General features: G+C 33.5%; 3 protein-coding genes across 3 annotated transcripts; 1 reads left to right on the top strand and 2 right to left on the bottom strand.

Annotated features, from left to right (window-relative positions):
- Nucleotides 1-2,333: 2,333 nt before the first annotated feature.
- Nucleotides 2,334-5,175, top strand: LOC120085068 (organelle RRM domain-containing protein 2, mitochondrial). Its single transcript, XM_039040915.1, has 4 exons — nt 2,334-2,663; nt 3,396-3,464; nt 3,554-3,660; nt 4,793-5,175. Exons 1-4 carry the CDS (start codon nt 2,411-2,413, stop codon nt 4,880-4,882), a joined length of 519 nt encoding a protein of 172 aa, XP_038896843.1. The 5' UTR covers nt 2,334-2,410; the 3' UTR covers nt 4,883-5,175.
- Nucleotides 4,990-7,684, bottom strand: LOC120085069 (organic cation/carnitine transporter 4-like). The gene is made up of 2 exons (XM_039040916.1): nt 7,214-7,684; nt 4,990-6,904 (listed from the first exon to the last, which is right to left on the bottom strand). The coding sequence occupies exons 1-2, from the start codon at nt 7,653-7,655 to the stop codon at nt 5,745-5,747; spliced, it is 1,602 nt and encodes a 533-aa protein (XP_038896844.1). The 5' UTR covers nt 7,656-7,684; the 3' UTR covers nt 4,990-5,744.
- Nucleotides 7,685-10,687: 3,003 nt separating this feature from the next.
- On the bottom strand, nt 10,688-12,670 carry LOC120084797 (organic cation/carnitine transporter 4-like). Its single transcript, XM_039040617.1, has 2 exons — nt 12,286-12,670; nt 10,688-11,892 (listed from the first exon to the last, which is right to left on the bottom strand). The coding sequence occupies exons 1-2, from the start codon at nt 12,668-12,670 to the stop codon at nt 10,688-10,690; spliced, it is 1,590 nt and encodes a 529-aa protein (XP_038896545.1).
- Nucleotides 12,671-17,461: the final 4,791 nt, after the last annotated feature.

Here is a 17,461-nt window from a genome sequence, read left to right as displayed (position 1 = left end):
ATCGACATGAAGTGAAGCATGGATCTCGATGTGAACTCTTAGGGACGTGAGAGCTAAAAATAACATATCGTATACGTTATTAATCTCTAACTAAAGCATTCTAAATTTCCGTTGAAATGTTCTAATAATATATCATTAAACTCCCACTGAAGTGTCCTAATATTTATTTGGGTATATCTTTACTTAGGTTTGTTCTGGCTAATTAAACAACCTAAGTCTAGGTTTTTATCCAAGTATAACATTTATATTTGGATTCAATGTTTAAGTGATAAACCAGTTTTAAAACCTCACACCGCTCACATATTGCTCATAAAACTGGTTAACAACGCTTAATTATTCGGCCATAATCCCAAAGTAGAAGGTGTTCCATAGACCATCAACTTAAATACCTCCAACCTTAGACAAAATTATATACCGGTTGAGTTTGTAATCATATTTTACAAGATGTCGACCTATTTTAACTATTAAAACAGGTGATTAACCTACGTGAGCAAGTAACTTATCTTTGTTATGGATTTTAAATGTCTAACCTAATTTTATAACAATTTACAAAGTTTTAGACATGCTAAGCATCCAGAACATACATCAAAGGCATTCAAAATTTAATATAACTTTTATATTAAAACATATGAAACCCTGTGCATGCATACTATATATTATCACACTTTATAACATACTTTCAATGTATGTAACATGCTTCCTATGATGAGATTTTAAATTTACATGGCATACTTTATGCACATACAATTTATTTAATTATAATATATATCACATGCAAAAATAATTAAATACAAACTGATATGGTTTTCATTTTGGCATTTTTAAGCAAGCAAAAGCCTAGATATTACAAAAATCAGCAAAAACCGGCTCCAAACACTTGTGAAATGCTCGATGCCTGATACCATACTCGATGGTATTCGATGCTCATACTCGATGGTATTTAGTGAAATACTCTATACACGATGGTACTCGAAGGCATACTCGATGGTTTTTGCCCAGTGCTGGTATTTAGTGAAATACTCGATGTATGATGGTGCTTAAGGGCATACTCGATGAACAATTAGTTTGTAATCTGATCATCAAACTAAGTCCCTCTCGGGTCGATGAAAGGGTAAGCCCCTTGTTCAAGACCCGGAGTCAGCACTTAAGGGAACAACCTATCTACTATCCCTAAAAGCGGGTATGAGTGAACTCCATCTTGTACTCTATGTCCCCAGCTATCTACCTTGTCTTACCCTTGAAATGGGAGGCTTATTGAGCGGCGCTATTGAGCCAACCCTCACCTCTACAAATCTAAGGATAATCCCGAATAAATAGGAGTTCATAGTTAGCTTAGGATTAAGGTTAAGTTACTCAGGTCATCATTTTGAGACAGTTAGTCTTAAACAGTAAACAACGTTTTAAAGTAAGAGTGACTTATTTTGTGGTCTGATTTTGTGCAAACTCATTGTACAGGATGCCCCCACTTCTCATGTCATTACACGTACGAATTAGGATCACTTCGTTTGTAGCACTTTACAACTCCTTGTAACAACTACAGAGTGGGCCGCATCCGATAGTGTTATTAGAATAAGGCATCCAATCTTATTCATATACTATAGATCATTTTGACTATTTACTCGAACTTGATCCACTTTTATTTCTCCACATGAAGTTTAAGTACTCATATAATAGTCATGAATCTTTTAGTTTATTGGATTTATTTCTAAAACGAAATAAACAATTCATATATTCAATAACAGTTTATTGAATTTTCAGAATAAGTTTATTGTTTACAAACCACGAGTTTTAAGATATAAAACCCAACACTTTGGTCCCAAGACTCAATGCTTTATTTATTTTTTATTTTTTGGTTGTGTGGACTATTATAATGTCATTGGGCTTGGTCTTTGCCTAAGACTACTCTCAATAAGTCTACTTACTGTGAGAAATATTATTAAGATTCAATGAAATTTTTGATACATGTAAATTGATAAATTAATTAGAAATAAAAAAATATGTATAAATTATAAAGACTAAGTTATTATATATTAAAAAATATTGGGATTAAATCGTTACAACCAAACAAAATCATTATTTAAAGCCAAATTTATGGACGAAATGTGTTTTTACCCAACTCTAGAAACACTTATTGGGCCGGCAATTACAAACCAGAGGTCCATATGGCATATGAGACAGTTTGAAGGGCCTCAATTTCGTGCCCTACTAACGAAATGGCAGAAAGCCAAATTTACCCTTAAGAAGAATGCAAAACCTTTCTCCCAAATTCAGGACATGTCGGTAATTTCAATACCCTCTCTTTCTCTTTGCGTTAAAGAAGAGTTCCCCATTCGTCCAAAAAATCCACTTTTCTGTTCAATTTCTTCCTCGCTTCTTCCAGAAAGGGTTTAGTACCTTAAACCCCAAGGCCATGGCTCTCAGATCGGCGGCGGCGGCGGCTCCTCGGAGTTTGAGGCGGCTCATTACAGGGACCTCAACTCGTACTCTACCGATAATCTCCCAGACTATTCATGATTGGGAGAAACTGGAGCCAAGCACCAATGCTTTCCTTTCTGGCCGCCTCTTCTCTAGCGCTTCTACTTCCAGTTTCATTCCTCCGCCGCTCCCTCCGTCGGCTCAGCAGCGTGAGCAGCCTGAGCCTAGCACTAACCTTTTCGTTTCCGGTAACGTGTTCTTTCTTAATCTAGACGCCTTAAATTTATTTGCTTTAACAATCATGTATTTGCGTTTTGTATATCGCTTCTTTTGCTGGTAGTGAAGCTGCTAACGCTATTGTGCTTATGGTTTTATTCCTGCCTAATTATTTCTATGCAGTGTTGTTGTCGATATATATTGGATTCTGGGGAATTTCATTTTTCCCGTTCTTCGTTTGGTCCTATTTTAGCGATCTAGTAATGGAGAAATGCTTGGTTACCTTTCTTCCTCTTCTTTTTTAACCTTCAATGGTCAATTTGTTCGGTATCTTTTTAGTTTGTTTTAAGGCATTTTTTTTATTTTTATGCCCCTCCCCGTTCTTAACTTTGCTTTTCCCCTTGGTTTTGAATTATTGAGATTGAGATGCATCCGTATATTTTTCGAATTTCTAGATGCGAAAGTTAAATCGTTGGTAGAATAGTAAGTGTTGTGTACTAAAATTTATGCTTGACTTGACCTTACGAGGTGGCTATCCGTGCTCTGTGGGCGTTGGCCTCCTCTACTTTGATCTTTTTTAATGATTGATTCTTGGAAGCTGGAATTGAAATTTGGCTATGAATGTGTTGAGCTGTGTTTCTGTTTCTTTTCCAATAGAGGAATTATTCTGGTTTTTAATTATATAATTTTGAATTATCGTTATATTTCTAAAAGAAAGAACTCTGTTTGTGATGCATATAATGTTGATGTTTATCTTCTTTCAGGCCTCAGTAAACGCACTACTACTGAAAAACTTCATGAAGCCTTCGCAAAGTTTGGAGAAGTTGTTCATGGTCTGTCTATTCGCTGTTCTTATGTTTGATTTGTGCTTAAGCCTGAAAATTTTCCGTCTTTGACCTTTTGTTTTCCCTTCTGTTTACAGCAAGAGTTGTGACTGATCGAGTGACTGGATATTCTAAAGGATTTGGCTTTGTTAAATATGCCACTTTGGAGGATGCGGCTAAAGGCATAGAAGGCATGGATGGCAAGGTGAGTTGGCATCAAGTCCCTATTTACTCGTTTTTGATGTTGAAGTTTATATGGTATGTATTGTTATCCACTTTTATACAAGATCCCTCGATTCCGCACTCATGTTTTCCACATATGGTAAGAGAGAGGCCAAGGTTGTTGACTACACTTTAAACAGAAACATTAAGAAATTTGATAGAAAATAAATCAGAATGTGCCTTCATTGTGTTAATTGGCATATCCAAAATAATTACAAGATTCCTGAGTATCAAATATGGTCTGTAGTGTTATCCACATATGCGTACGGGATAGCATTTTAGAGTATTTGATTGGTATTTGGCAACATAGATAATATATTACATCTTACAGCCCTCACCTGTTGACTATGATACGTGCTTTGCAATTTTAAATCTTATTGTACCTGGCTTGTGCTGATAATTTTGCGGATTACTTGGGTATGCAATTTCTCCTCTATTCTCATGTGCAATGGTGTTTGCTTTATTTAATTCTTTCATAGTATTATCTGTGAAAATTCATAAATCTATTTATACGTGCTATAATTTGAATCTTTAGCCATTTGAGCAACATGGTGGTGAGAGTTGTTCCATTTTTTTTTTTTTTTGGTGTATGCTTGTGTGGTGTTGTGGGTGGGTGGGGGCAGGTCGAGTGGTGCATTTTTTTTAAACTGGGTCCTTGAGTTTTAAAATTATTATTACTATTATTATCATTTTTTAAAACTGTTGCCAATATGTGGCTAAATAATTGGTGAATCTATTATAGTCAAACGCTCTAGAAAGAACAGTCTTGACAATGCAAATCAGTTGTTATCGAACTATTTATTGATCCATGTTTCTTTTATATCCATTTTCTCAAACTATCTATTACTTCCCGTGGTTTGGTTCATTGTAAATTTTGAGATTTTAATAGAATACTCCTCCTGTTATTAGCCGTTCAAATTGATTTGATTCCATGTGTTTTACCTCCTTGATCTCTAATTAAAACATCTACTCTGATAAACCATACAATTATAATGCTTGGATATGATTTACGAACACTGGGTTGGATGCTTGCTTTTGAGCGCATGCTGCAATTTGTTAATTTATAATTGAATGATGATGAATCTCTTTTTGTTTTCCCTCTTAATGTTATCCAGTTCCTGGATGGTTGGGTTATATTTGCCGAGTATGCAAGGCCAAGACCGCCTCCCGAGAATAATGGTTTCCGTCCACATGGCCATCAATGACAAGTTAAGTTTCGCTAATGCTTCCCTGCCCACTGAACTCTCTCGGTCTGCAAAACGGCATGCAACTATATTTATATGATTTAAGTTCTTTCTTCAATGGAGGTTCGTTGTTGTTCTCTTCTATTGCTGATAGCTTTTTTGTTCTGCGGAACTGTAGATTAGCCGCAGGTGAGTATATTTAAATTGAGACAGAGCATTTATAGGTACCATGTATGACCTATTTTTGAACACATTTAGTTAAAAACTAGTTTATTTATATATATGTTACGCAAATAGACGTACTTTGCACTGCATTTTCGTTACTGATAAGCCTTATTGTTTGGTCTTGTCTTGTATGTTTTTGGATTGATTTCTAGTTTATGGCACATTGACTAAAGAGTAGCTACAATTAGATTCAAATATTGAAATGTTTTATTTATGGTTAAAGTACCATTTTGAGCTTTGGTTCAATTTTCATTTATGTAGTTTAATGGTTCAAGTTTAGTTTTATACTTTCTAACAAATTTTAACTTTAGAACTTGTACTTGTAATAAATCTTAAATTTAGTCTTTTCATATTTTCTCAATTTGTAGAGGGGAGAGTGTTCATACACCGATTTTCACCTCTTGATGATTCATTTATCTGTTTGGTTATTAAACTTCCTCTTTCATAGGACCATTTTCAAACCGAATCGAAAGGTAAAAAAAGTTTCTTCATGCCCGTTTGAAAGTAATACAAAGTAGTACCATATGTATGGATAAAGAACTTCAAACGGATGTAGAATAGTACATTTTTGTATTAACATAGAAGAGTATCTCAATCCTAAACTGAATTTACCTAGGTACTGTAAATTTTAATAGAGACTAATTCAAATGAGACTAATTCAAATGACTATCTTACCTCTTTCCCCGTACTCCAATCCAGCCATGGTATCATAGAGAGGCTTATTGAGTGTCTCCGGCATGAAAAATACCAATATCCCACCCAACAATCCACATCCTGCAAACACCCCAAATGCCAAACCACCCCCCAAAACCACCACAAATGGTGCCAAAACTGCCCCCGTTTGAATCGCCAAGGCTGCGCCGCCCATTGCCACATTCCTCACCACCGTTGGAAATAGCTCCTCCAAGTATAAAAACAGCAAGTTATAGTTCCCAGCCATCCCAAATACCCCCATAATCCCACACACCATCCTTCCTACCTTCCACCTCCCATCGTTTCTCATCAAGCTCCCAATAAAGCAGAACCCCCCACTGAACCAGAATGTCCCTACCCCTATCCCTTTCCTCCCAACCCTACTTAACAGAACTGCTGTAATGGCAAATGCCGGAGTCTCTGCAACAGCATTGAGTAGGACACTGAGATAGAGATTCGTCTTCAGGTTGATGACGTTTAAGCTTAAACCGTAATATATAACTGCCCCTACAAAGCTTATAGCCATTGCTAGTAGTAGTCGAATTCTTGTGATTGGTGAGCCAAGTAAGGCTACTAAGTTACCCTTTTCTACATGTTTGATCTCTGATATCCGGTCATCTTTGTTGAATGCTTCTCGATCGAGTAGAAGGATGACTCCTTCAGGGAGGTGTTTGCCATTGCATTTGGCTATGGACTTCATCACCTTCATGGCCTCGTCGATCTTCCCATGAACTAGATACCATCTTGGGGATTCAGAGACAAAAGGTAGGACGACAAGGAGGAAGACAAGAGAGGGAATTGAAGAAGCGATGTAGAGTTTACGCCATGGGCGAATGGTGTAGGCCAATCCTGATAGTATGGCAATCCCACCGGAAAAAAAGTAGAATGACGACATTCCAGCTGCCCCACGTTTTGTCGGGCCAATGGGTTCTGTGGCGAGTACGAAGGCGCATACGGCATTCCCACCTGTGCTGATTCCGGTCAAGGAACGGAGGAGGACATAAGTCCAGTAATATGGAGACGTTGCTGTTAATAAGCCAAATATGGCATTTAATGAAGAAACTAAAACAAGGGAGCGTTTCCTTCCCAAGACAGAGTTTGAGAGGTAGCCGAACAAAGTAGATCCTGATGATATATTAAGAATGATTAACTCATAGGGATTAAAACAAACTTCTTAAAAGCATAATTAAATCGAGACGAAATACAAAAACTTAAAGTATGTTTAGAGTTGAGATTACTTTTTCTTTAGGTCTAAAATCACTCTAAAGTATATCGTTATCATTAAAAAAATAACTTAATATTTGATTTTACACTTTTAAATTGATTTTTAAAGATGTTTTGGAGTGATATGAAACATTTTAAAAATATGATAAAAAAAAGTTATTTTAGTGGCAATCGTTGGCTAAATGAATAACAAATATGAGAGAGACTAACCCATCATGCAACCAAGAAAGAACATAGACTGAGCCAAGCCAACTTTATACTTATCACCACAGATCAAACTCCATTCTGCCACCGTCGAGCTCCGGCGGCCTTCTACCCATTCCCATGATCCAGGTTTCAACCCACAAATGCTCTTTGCAGCTGCGTCGCAGTCCGTTCCATCGACGCATCGCCAATGGGGGTGGTGGTCGGCAAAGATGACGACCATGGTGTGGAGAGCTTCTAAGGTCCAACTCAAATTGGCCAACACGAAGTTCTTCCATTGCCATGCCCCAAACTCGCCACAGTACTTTTCAAGCATGTCATCGATTGTAAGCCTCTCTGCTGCCGATTCTATGGTGGGTTCGATCACAGGCAATGGAGGTGGGTACTGTTCTTGGAGCTCAACTTGATGCGATGTCGATGTCGATGTCAATGCCGTCATGCCTGACATCTTGTTTGTAAGTGAGCTATAAATTTATAAGAAGGGAAACTTTTAAGGAAAATACTTGAGCTGCATCCAACTAAAAATTGACAATGCCATTTCTTTTAATGATTAAAAAAGTATATTTTTTTTATGTGTAGAAGAAGAGAAATATGAATAAAAGTAAATTTAAATCTAAAGCAAACTAGTAAATTGCCTTTCTTCTACAAGGTCATCAAAACAACATACACCTTCTAGCGATGGTTGGTTGTAGATTCAAAAGTTTTCATACAACACAAAAAAATTAGTTTTTGTGGACGTTTTTTTTCATAATAATATCTCACTAAGTCTACAAAAAGTTAAAAGTTCGCAAAAGCTCTCCCAACTAAGAACTAACGATGCCACTCTCAACAATTGATGTTTCGTCCTAAACATCTTTGTTGACGCTTTTTGACGTCGGACAATCTTTGAATTCATCTAGTGATACTTTTAATAACTATCAAATATAAATTTGAATCACTGTTATAGCTTATTTTGGCTTCTTCAAATAATTTATTCGTTAGACAACAAGAAAATGGAACAGATAAAAAAGAGAGGAGGGATTCATTTGATTACCTTGAAACTCAAAGGGTGTGTGGAATTTGTTGAAATATGGAGATTGGAGAGAATAATTGAAGCTTGGGTTTTTGATTTCTTGTTTTATGGACTGAAAGGCTTTTGTGCTTAAAGTGGCATTATTTGAGTTTGACAACAATGGAAGTTGGTGAGTTTTGTTTTTTCTTTTTTGAAACATTAAGAAAGAAGAGAAAGTGAAAAATGGCAGTGAGAGTCTATGAGTTGTTGCCATTAGGGAGCTTCAAAAAGGCAGATGGCAATGCCAGACATAAACTCTCAATTAATTTGGAAACTTTGAGATCTCTCTATACATTATTACTTTACTTTCTCAAGTTTGATTTTTCCAATATATCAAATATGAGAAATTTGGAGGGTAAGTTAAAAAATAGTGTATTTTTTTTAAGTAATAACAAAAATATGGTATATAGGAAATAAATTACAAAAGTAAGGTTAGCAAAATCGTGTATCCGGTACACGATTTTTATGTCAGCTAATAAACTCGTGGACGGGATCCACAAGTTCCATATTTTTATTATTTTTTATTACTTTTATTATTTTTTATTGCTTTTTGATTTAAGTGGATACAAAGGGGAACAAATATATTTGAATTTCACATTAAAACAAATCTATGTGAAAAAAAATCTACAAATGTACCATTAGCACTAGAAATTTGATTCAATTTTTATTTTACCACAGACCTTTAAAAATTTGAATTTTACAGTAAAAAATTCTCCAAAAATACAAAAAGCACTAAAAAAAAATAAAAGAAGACCAAAGTTGGGAAAAATGTGAAAAAAATAGATTTAACCTTAATTTGTGACTATAAATTTAATTCAATTTTTATTTTACCATAGGTCTTTAAGAATTTGAATTTTCACAGTAAAAGATTCTCCAAAAATGTAAAAAAAAAAAACACTAAAAAATAAAAGAAGAAGACGGAAGTTGGGAGAAAATGTGAAAAAAAAAGATTTCGTCTTAATTTGTGACAAAAAATTTGATTCAATTTTTTCGAAAATGCAAAAAAAAAAAAAAAAACACTAAAAAATAAAAGAAGAAGATAGAAGTTGGGGGAAATGTGAAAAAAAAATTTAGAATTAATTCTTGATTAGAAATTTAATTCAATTTTTATTTTACTATAGACTTTTAAAAATTTGAATTTCACAGTAAAAAATTCTCTGAAAATACAAAAAAAAATAAAAAAAAAATAAGACAGAGAAAATGTGAAAAAAAAATTAACTTTAATTGGTTGCTAGAAATTTGATTCAATTTTTATTTTACTATAGGCCTTTGAAAATTTGAATCACACTAAAAGATTTTTGGAAGATGCAAAGGCGCTAAAAAAATATAAGAAGACAAAAGTTGGGAGAAAATGTGAAAGAAAAATTTAGGTTTAATTCGTGGTTGCCTCAAAAATGGTGGACGACCCTATTTTTGTCAATAGTTTCAAACCAACTCTATTTTTGTCAATAAATAGTAAAATAACATTATTTTTTAAAAAAATTCGAAATTTTGATTGGTGTTGGTTATAAATTTGGTACAAAATACTTTCTATTCAAAAAAAAAAAAAATACAAGAAATAAATTACCAATTTTGAAATTTTAGCTTATAATAAATCCTAAGCAATTTTCAAATCAAAAGTGTTTTTGCCTTTGAAATTAGGTTAGACATTCAAAATTAAGAATTATTTATCAAAAATGGTAAATTTAAAATACTAGCAAAATTAAATTCTCCATTATTGTGATTATATAACTCAATAATATGCTCCATCTCCATGCTACATATTTGTTATACTCCATTCTTAAAACATATCATTTCTATAAGAAATGATCAAGACTTTATAAATTTTTATACCATTGAAATTGAGTTACAACAAATGATATAGACGTACACTTCAACGTTTGTTTAGACAAAGACACATCTCCATATATGCTATGCCTTTTCTTTGTAGTAACAGCTTTTGTGTGTGTTTTTGAAAAAAAATCACAAAATAGAATAGAGACATTTTCTTAAAGTTTGTTCAATATAGTTTTTTAACCTCCATTTAAGAGTTTTGAGAACGCGATATAAAGTGATCCATGGACCTTTTTCTTTAGAAAAAATTGATAGAAATCATTCTCGAGTAGGTATAACTCTTATACTTTTCCTTGTCTTACATTTTAGTAGAACATACATCAATAGTATAATACTAAATGTAGCCCCACATTAGTGAAGTAGTATAAATTTCCATCATATTCTCTCATTTTTATCTTATTATTCTTATTTTTGTAGAAGTTTTAGAATAAGTTTATCTATTCTTTTATGCTTCCGGTTGTTGATTCTGTTATATTTAGAACATGAACCGAGACTCGACAATATTTATACTAACATGCATTTGGTTGGATTGAATTTAGATCAATATAACTTTATCCCTAATCGAATGAGTGAAAGTAGATTTAGCCCTTAATAGATCAAATATTATTCAAACTCATTGGCACAACATTGATGGAAGAAGAAGAAGAAGCAACATTCGTATTATTCTCTCCATCTTCCAAACCAGCCAAAGTATCATAGAAAGGCCTATTAAGAGTTTCAGGTAGAAGAAACATAAGCATTCCACCCACAATTCCACACACTCCAAACACCAAAAATGGCCACCTTCCCCCTAATACCACCACAAAAGGTGCCAAAATTGCCCCCATTTGTGTGGCTTGTGAAGCACATCCCAAAGCCACATTCCTCACAACTGTCGGAAAAAGCTCAGCAACATATAACCCCAACAAATTGTAATTCCCAGCCATCCCTGATAACCCTAATAGCCCACAAACCATCTTCAACACTCTCCATTTCCCTTCATCACTACTACTACACTTAATCAAACTTCCCATCAAACAAAACACCCCACTAAACCATAAGGTCCAAATCCCCACCCCTCTCCTTCCCATCTTCCCCAACAACGCCGCCGTGACCGCGAACGCAGGCATCTCCACGACTGCATTTAGGAGAACGTTAATGTAGAGATTTGTTTCTAGGTTGACGACGTTTAAGCTCAACCCGTAATACACCACCGCATTCATGAAATTCACCCCCACTCCAATGACAAGTCGCGTTCGAGTGGTAGGCGAGCGTATTATGTCGATAATGCTGTTGTTGTTGTTGTTGTTATCAATTGTTTGATCGTTTTTTGTGTCGAGCGAGAGGATGACTCCTTTCGGAATGTGCTTTTTGTTGGAGTTTGCTATAGCGGTTAGAGCTTTCATGGCCTTGTCGGGCTTCCCTCTCACGAGAAACCACCGCGGGGACTCGGAGAGGAAGGGGATGACAAAAACGAGGTAAAAGAGCGAGGGAATTGAAGAGACAATATAGAGTTTGCGCCATGATTGGAATATGTAGGCAATGCCAGAGAGTAATGCAATGCCACCAGAGAAGAAATAGCATGAGGACATCGCTGCCATGCCCCGTCTTGTGGGGCCGATGGGCTCTGTCGAAAGAACAAAAGCGCAAAGTGCATTTCCGGCGGTGCCGACCCCGGTCAATAGGCGGAGGAGGACATATATCCAGTAAGAAGGGGAGAGAGCTGTTAAGCAGCCAAAAATGGTGTTTAGGATGCAAACTAGAATCAATGATCGTTTTCTTCCAAAGCTTGAGTCTGAGAGATGCCCAAAGATACCTGCACCTGTGGATTAAGCCTTACATATTAGATCAAAGTAAATGAAAAGAGGAAGATTTATACAATGTTGAAATATATATTTGTCCATAATAACTTCAATTTTTCTCGGGTCAAACTTTAGAAACTATCTCATAAATCTTGGAATAACTTTCAATTTTGTGTCATAAGTCTTTGGATATTTTGAAAACATCTAATAAATTTATCATAAATTTTCAACTTTATGCTTGATAGGTCCATGAATATTAAAAGTTTTGTATATCATCGAAAATCTATTAGTCGCAAAATTGAAATTTCAGAAATCTATTAGACAACAAATTGAAAACATGTTATCAAATTAAAAAGTTTAGGATTAAACTATAATAATGTATATATTATATATATACATAGTTTTAGAGAGACCTAATGTGCAACCAACGAAGAAAATGGCCTGAGCCAAACCAACTTTATACTTGTCCCCACAAACCAAACCCCACTCCACCACCGTTGAGCTTCCACGGCCACCAACCCACTCCCATGACCCAGGTTTTAGCCCACATACATCTTTTGCCGCCGCGTCGCAGCCGGAACGATCCGAACACTGCCACTCCACGTCCCGATCGGCGAAGATCATAACCATTGTATGGAAGGCCTCGAGGGTACAACTCAAATTGCTCAACAAGAAATTCCTCAACTGCCACGGCCCGAACTCACCGCAATACTTCTGAAGCATGGCGTCAACGGTAAGCCTCTCTAGCCCTGATTCCACAACGGGTTTTCGATCGGGTTCCTCTCGGGCGTCGACCATACCGGAACTATCAAATATCTAGGGGGTGAATGAGGTTGTCGGGAAGATTTGGTTGTAAATTGTAACAATGTAGGTTATCTTTTTTTTGGTCTTGGTTTTGTCATAGGAAAGATGTGTTTTAAGGTGAAGAAAGTGGTCGTGCATGCTTTACATGATACGTTGGTTGTTCGAGGGTTGAGATTTATAAGGTTAATTTTCGATCCTAATAACGTGTGTAAGGCATGAGCATTAACATATACACAAATTCAGACCTTTATTTTTGGTGTTTCAATAGTTATATCACTACTTTGTAGGTTCATCAAATATCATTTTTGGTTCCTATCATTCTTTTTTAGTTTATGCATTGATGTTTAATTTTTTTTAATAGATAATATTATTATACAAGAACAAGAGGGATCAAAGCACCACAACAAACAAAGCACCTACATAAATAATATATAGACGAAACAAGCATAATCATAGTATAAAGACAACCCAACCAGAAGAAGAAAAAAAAATTAATGTTTAATTTTAGTCCAATTATTGCAATATATCTTAAATTTAGTCAATGTTGTTAGTTTATTGTTGTAAAAAAAAGTTCTTTACCGGCATATTCCCTCAAAATTTTTGAAAATATATTTACATTGTTTTTTTACGTATAAAAATTATTATTATTATTTGTTTTGATAAAAAGATAAAATTTGATGGACTAGATTGAAGATTTATTAAAAGAACAAAGATTAAAATGAATTGTGTTGAGGGTTACTCCAAGCAACACCCAAAGTCCACCGACAGACCCAAGTCCAAGAGTTGAGGAGGTGGCATGGGAAAACTTGCATCACAAAAGTGGAAAAATTAGAGCATCGAGTTTGGGGCCTAGTAGTGCTAGAGTAGTCCACAGGTGGGCCCAAGTCCAAGAATATTAGAGATTGAGTAACCACCTAGCAAACGGTTACAAGTCTTTTGGTTCTTTAGTGACAGAGCTATCTTCAGAGGATTTAACCGCTATCTGTGGGGGAAAACAAAACATTTGAAAACGGGGCGAGCTTACGCCCAGTGAGTGACTGAGAAAACATAGTAAATTCTCATGCATGATTTTCCGACAGCCTCACCATGAACACTAGACTCTCTTATTTTTCAGATGGCTTTGGAATTATATCAAACGCTCGAGTAGATTGGGAGATCTCCTCATCTCAAGTTGATCTTCATTGCATGCGATTATCTTGTCTTATGTTGTGCCCAACACCCCTTTAGAGCTACTCGAGAGAGAGTCTAAAGAAAGAACCTAAGACTTGAGAGAGCTAGGTTAGAATCTAGACTTGAGAGAGCGAGAAAATAATAGTCTTTTAAAAAAGAAAATCACTCACAATCTCATAACAAAAATCACTTGAAAATTATCTATCAAATCGGGAATCACTTTCTCATAATTGCTAAACATCACAATTTTAGAAGAAAAATGTGATTTTAGGCTTGTCAAAAGTTCCTACTGGTCCTCTAATGAACAAGTGGTTTGTGATTCAATCACCAAACCAAACTCTCTTAGCCTAGTGAGATGGTGGGGCTCCTTGTTCAAGACCTGGATTCTAACTTATTTCACTATTTTAACACGTAACAATCCTACTATTTTAACACGTAACAATCCTACTATTTTAACACGTAACTTGTTCAACATAAACCTTATTAATCTTGATAGTGTTAGAGTAGGATGTTTATATATTATTTCTAACTTATTTGTTTTCACATTTATCCCAAGTAACAATCCTACTATTTTAACACGTAACTATTTTTTTTATACACAACCATCTTTTATAGGTTTTTTCCTTAAAAATTGGTGAACTCTAAATTATGGAAAAGGACACAAAATAAAAATGATGAAAATTTCGGATAAATTTAAGGATCTACAATAGCTTCACAAACTCCATTCCAATCATTGAAGAATTTAATTGCGTATGCCTTTAACTTAGTTTTGAGTAAAAATAAGTATGTTGCCTTTTTTCTGGATGTTCAGATTTTTCCATTTCTATCCCCGTTTAATAAACATTTGGATTTTAGTTCTTAATTTTGAAATTTTTTTAAAAAATATATATATAGTTTTCCAATTTTTTTTTTCTTGTTTTTGGAATTTTGGTAAGTATTTCACTATTTACTTAAGAAATATACATACCATTGTAATATTAAGATAAAATAGATTTAATTATCAAAATTCAAATGATTATCAAATGGGGCTTAAAGTTCTAATTAATTAACTTTGTTAGCGTAAGTACGATCCCATGTTTCAATTTTTTTTCTTTTACTTGAACTAGTTGTTGAAATGTTGATATGCAAAAAGGGAATGTGTTTAATTATTTAGGTTACATTACAAACGTGATTTCTATAATTTAAAGAAAATTAGAATTTAGTCCATCTTAATTTTAAAAGTTCGGATTTAGTTATTATAGTTTCATAAAATCCTTAGAAATAGGCCCTACTATAAGAACTATTTATGAGAGTTTTTTCAAGCCATAAAACTAAATTTTAATTATGAACTATGGAATTAAATTTAAGACTACTAACATGGCCATTACAAGCCAAACCCTTTAGCGAATTTAACCAAAATCAAACAAATTTTATAAAATAAATAATTTTAATAAATTAAATATTCAGATATCTCAAAACCTTTGTTCGGTGTCCTTAGAATATAAATTCAAAACAAGAAAAATACATAAAAGTTTCAAGAATGCAAATAAGGAAACTATAAGTTCAAACATTTCAAGGCTTGCAACATAAACACGAAAACTATGCAGAAGCTAGAACTGGCCCTAGTGTCGGAGCCAAGAATTTTGTATAAGGCGCACTATGTAAATAAAAAAATGCAAGAAAAATGTAAAAAAAAAATTCATAGTTCCATAAATTAATTAATTTAATACATATTACAACTGTGCTCTACGAGTTTTCATGTTCTGAAATCGATCTAAATTTCTTGAATTGAAAAATATGATTATAAGGCTGATAAGGACATTGTTGTAAATATGCTCTACAAACTTATTCTTAAATATTATCATTATATTTATAAATTTTAGTTCATAGACCATGATCTATAGGTAGTTCTCCTAAATTGATTTCTATATAAGATATATCAAAATCAGAAGTAAGTTTTATTTCTTTCAAATGATGACTATGGGGTTTCTATTGTTATTTTTCTTTTAAAATATCTCTTTATATTGATATAGACCCTACAAAAGTATTATCAATAAAACTATTATGATTTATTATACAGATTTAAAAATATGAAAATTAAAAAGGTTGAGAAAAATTTATGGTTCTTTGAATAATTTGGAGATGGAATGATTTTGTTGGGAGAGAAAAACATTTTTCCAAAATCTTCAACAATTTCAATATTTTCAATAGCTTACAACTCCAACACATTTTGAAGTATTTATAATAGTGCAAGTGGAAGATGAAATAATCTTTTTTTTCATCTTTCAAATAATAATGAGAGAATTTATTGAAGAAAATAAAAGGTTTATAAGTTATTTGAAGAAAATGAAAAGTAAAAATACATCTAATTTAATAAAACTAGTTTTCATTTAATTAATATGTACTTTAATTAACAACTAATTTTATCTAATAGAAAAATATACATGTAATTAAATAAAATGAATTTTTATTTAATTTTTATATATACTTTAATTTAATGTTATATATATATATAAACAAATTCTCTCAAATATTTAATATGCACCAAATTCATATTAAGATTGTTTTTTTTTTCTCTCAAATTATATCTCATACAATTTTATATAAATAATTTCCTTTGTTAATTTGAACAATTCAAATTAATCCGAATTAATTGATTATCATTTAATCCCAATTGAGCTCACGAGGAGACCGTATGGATCTATAGTTTGAAGCTCCAATGGTACTCGATTAATTAATCTAACTTTTTGATTAAATTAATCAATTTCCATTAACTGTTAGTCACTTCACTAAAGATTGACAACAACACTTTTTGCACTACAAATATATTTCTGTATCCATTGTATATAACCAATCAATGGTGCATTGATCCTTCACAAATTGCTCATGTGTTATATTGGATTTGAATTAGACTTTGGATCAATCTATATTGATTGACTGCCTGCATTATGTTGTGGACAACTAACGTGGATTGAGCTAGATGAAGGTGAAGTAAAAATCAACAACCAACGTACCAAAATAGTGGATGACCAAAATCTTGGATACAATTGAGATCATCTATACAAAATCACTTTACCACCTAATTTAAAACTGAAACCCTAGATTTTTTAGCATGGTTAACTTATTTGGTAGTCTAGTCGTCCAATAATACAAGTCATCTCACCATTATGTTTAAGAGTAAGCACTTTTTAAAATTTAAGGACTAGAATGAACATTTTCAAAAGTTTAGACTTCATTTGGTAACCATTTGGCTTTTTGTTTTCCGTTTCTAAAAAATTAAACCTATAAACACTTCTCACACCTCCAAATTTTTTCACTTGTTATCTATTTTTTACCAATTGTTTAAAAAACCAAGCAAAATTTTGAAAACAAAAAAAAAGTAGCTTTAAAATTTTGTTTTTGTTTTTAAAATTGGCTAAGAATTCAACCACGTATTTGAAGATGCAAATCATTGTAGGAAATGAGAATGAAATAGATTTAATTTTCAAAAGCCAAAATCTAAAAATAAAATGATTACCAAACGAGATTTTAGAGGTTAAAATAGGAAAAAAAAAAAATCAAAGTTCGGAAATCAAAGTAGGATTTAAATCTTATTTTTTTTTATTATTTATCTCTACTCACTTTCTATAGTATCTC

This window comes from Benincasa hispida, chromosome 9 (assembly GCF_009727055.1).
Source record: "Benincasa hispida cultivar B227 chromosome 9, ASM972705v1, whole genome shotgun sequence".
NCBI classification, from domain to species: Eukaryota; Viridiplantae; Streptophyta; class Magnoliopsida; order Cucurbitales; family Cucurbitaceae; genus Benincasa; species Benincasa hispida.
The sequence above is the reverse complement of the archived record's forward strand: the minus strand, read 5'-3'. Positions and strand labels throughout refer to the sequence as shown.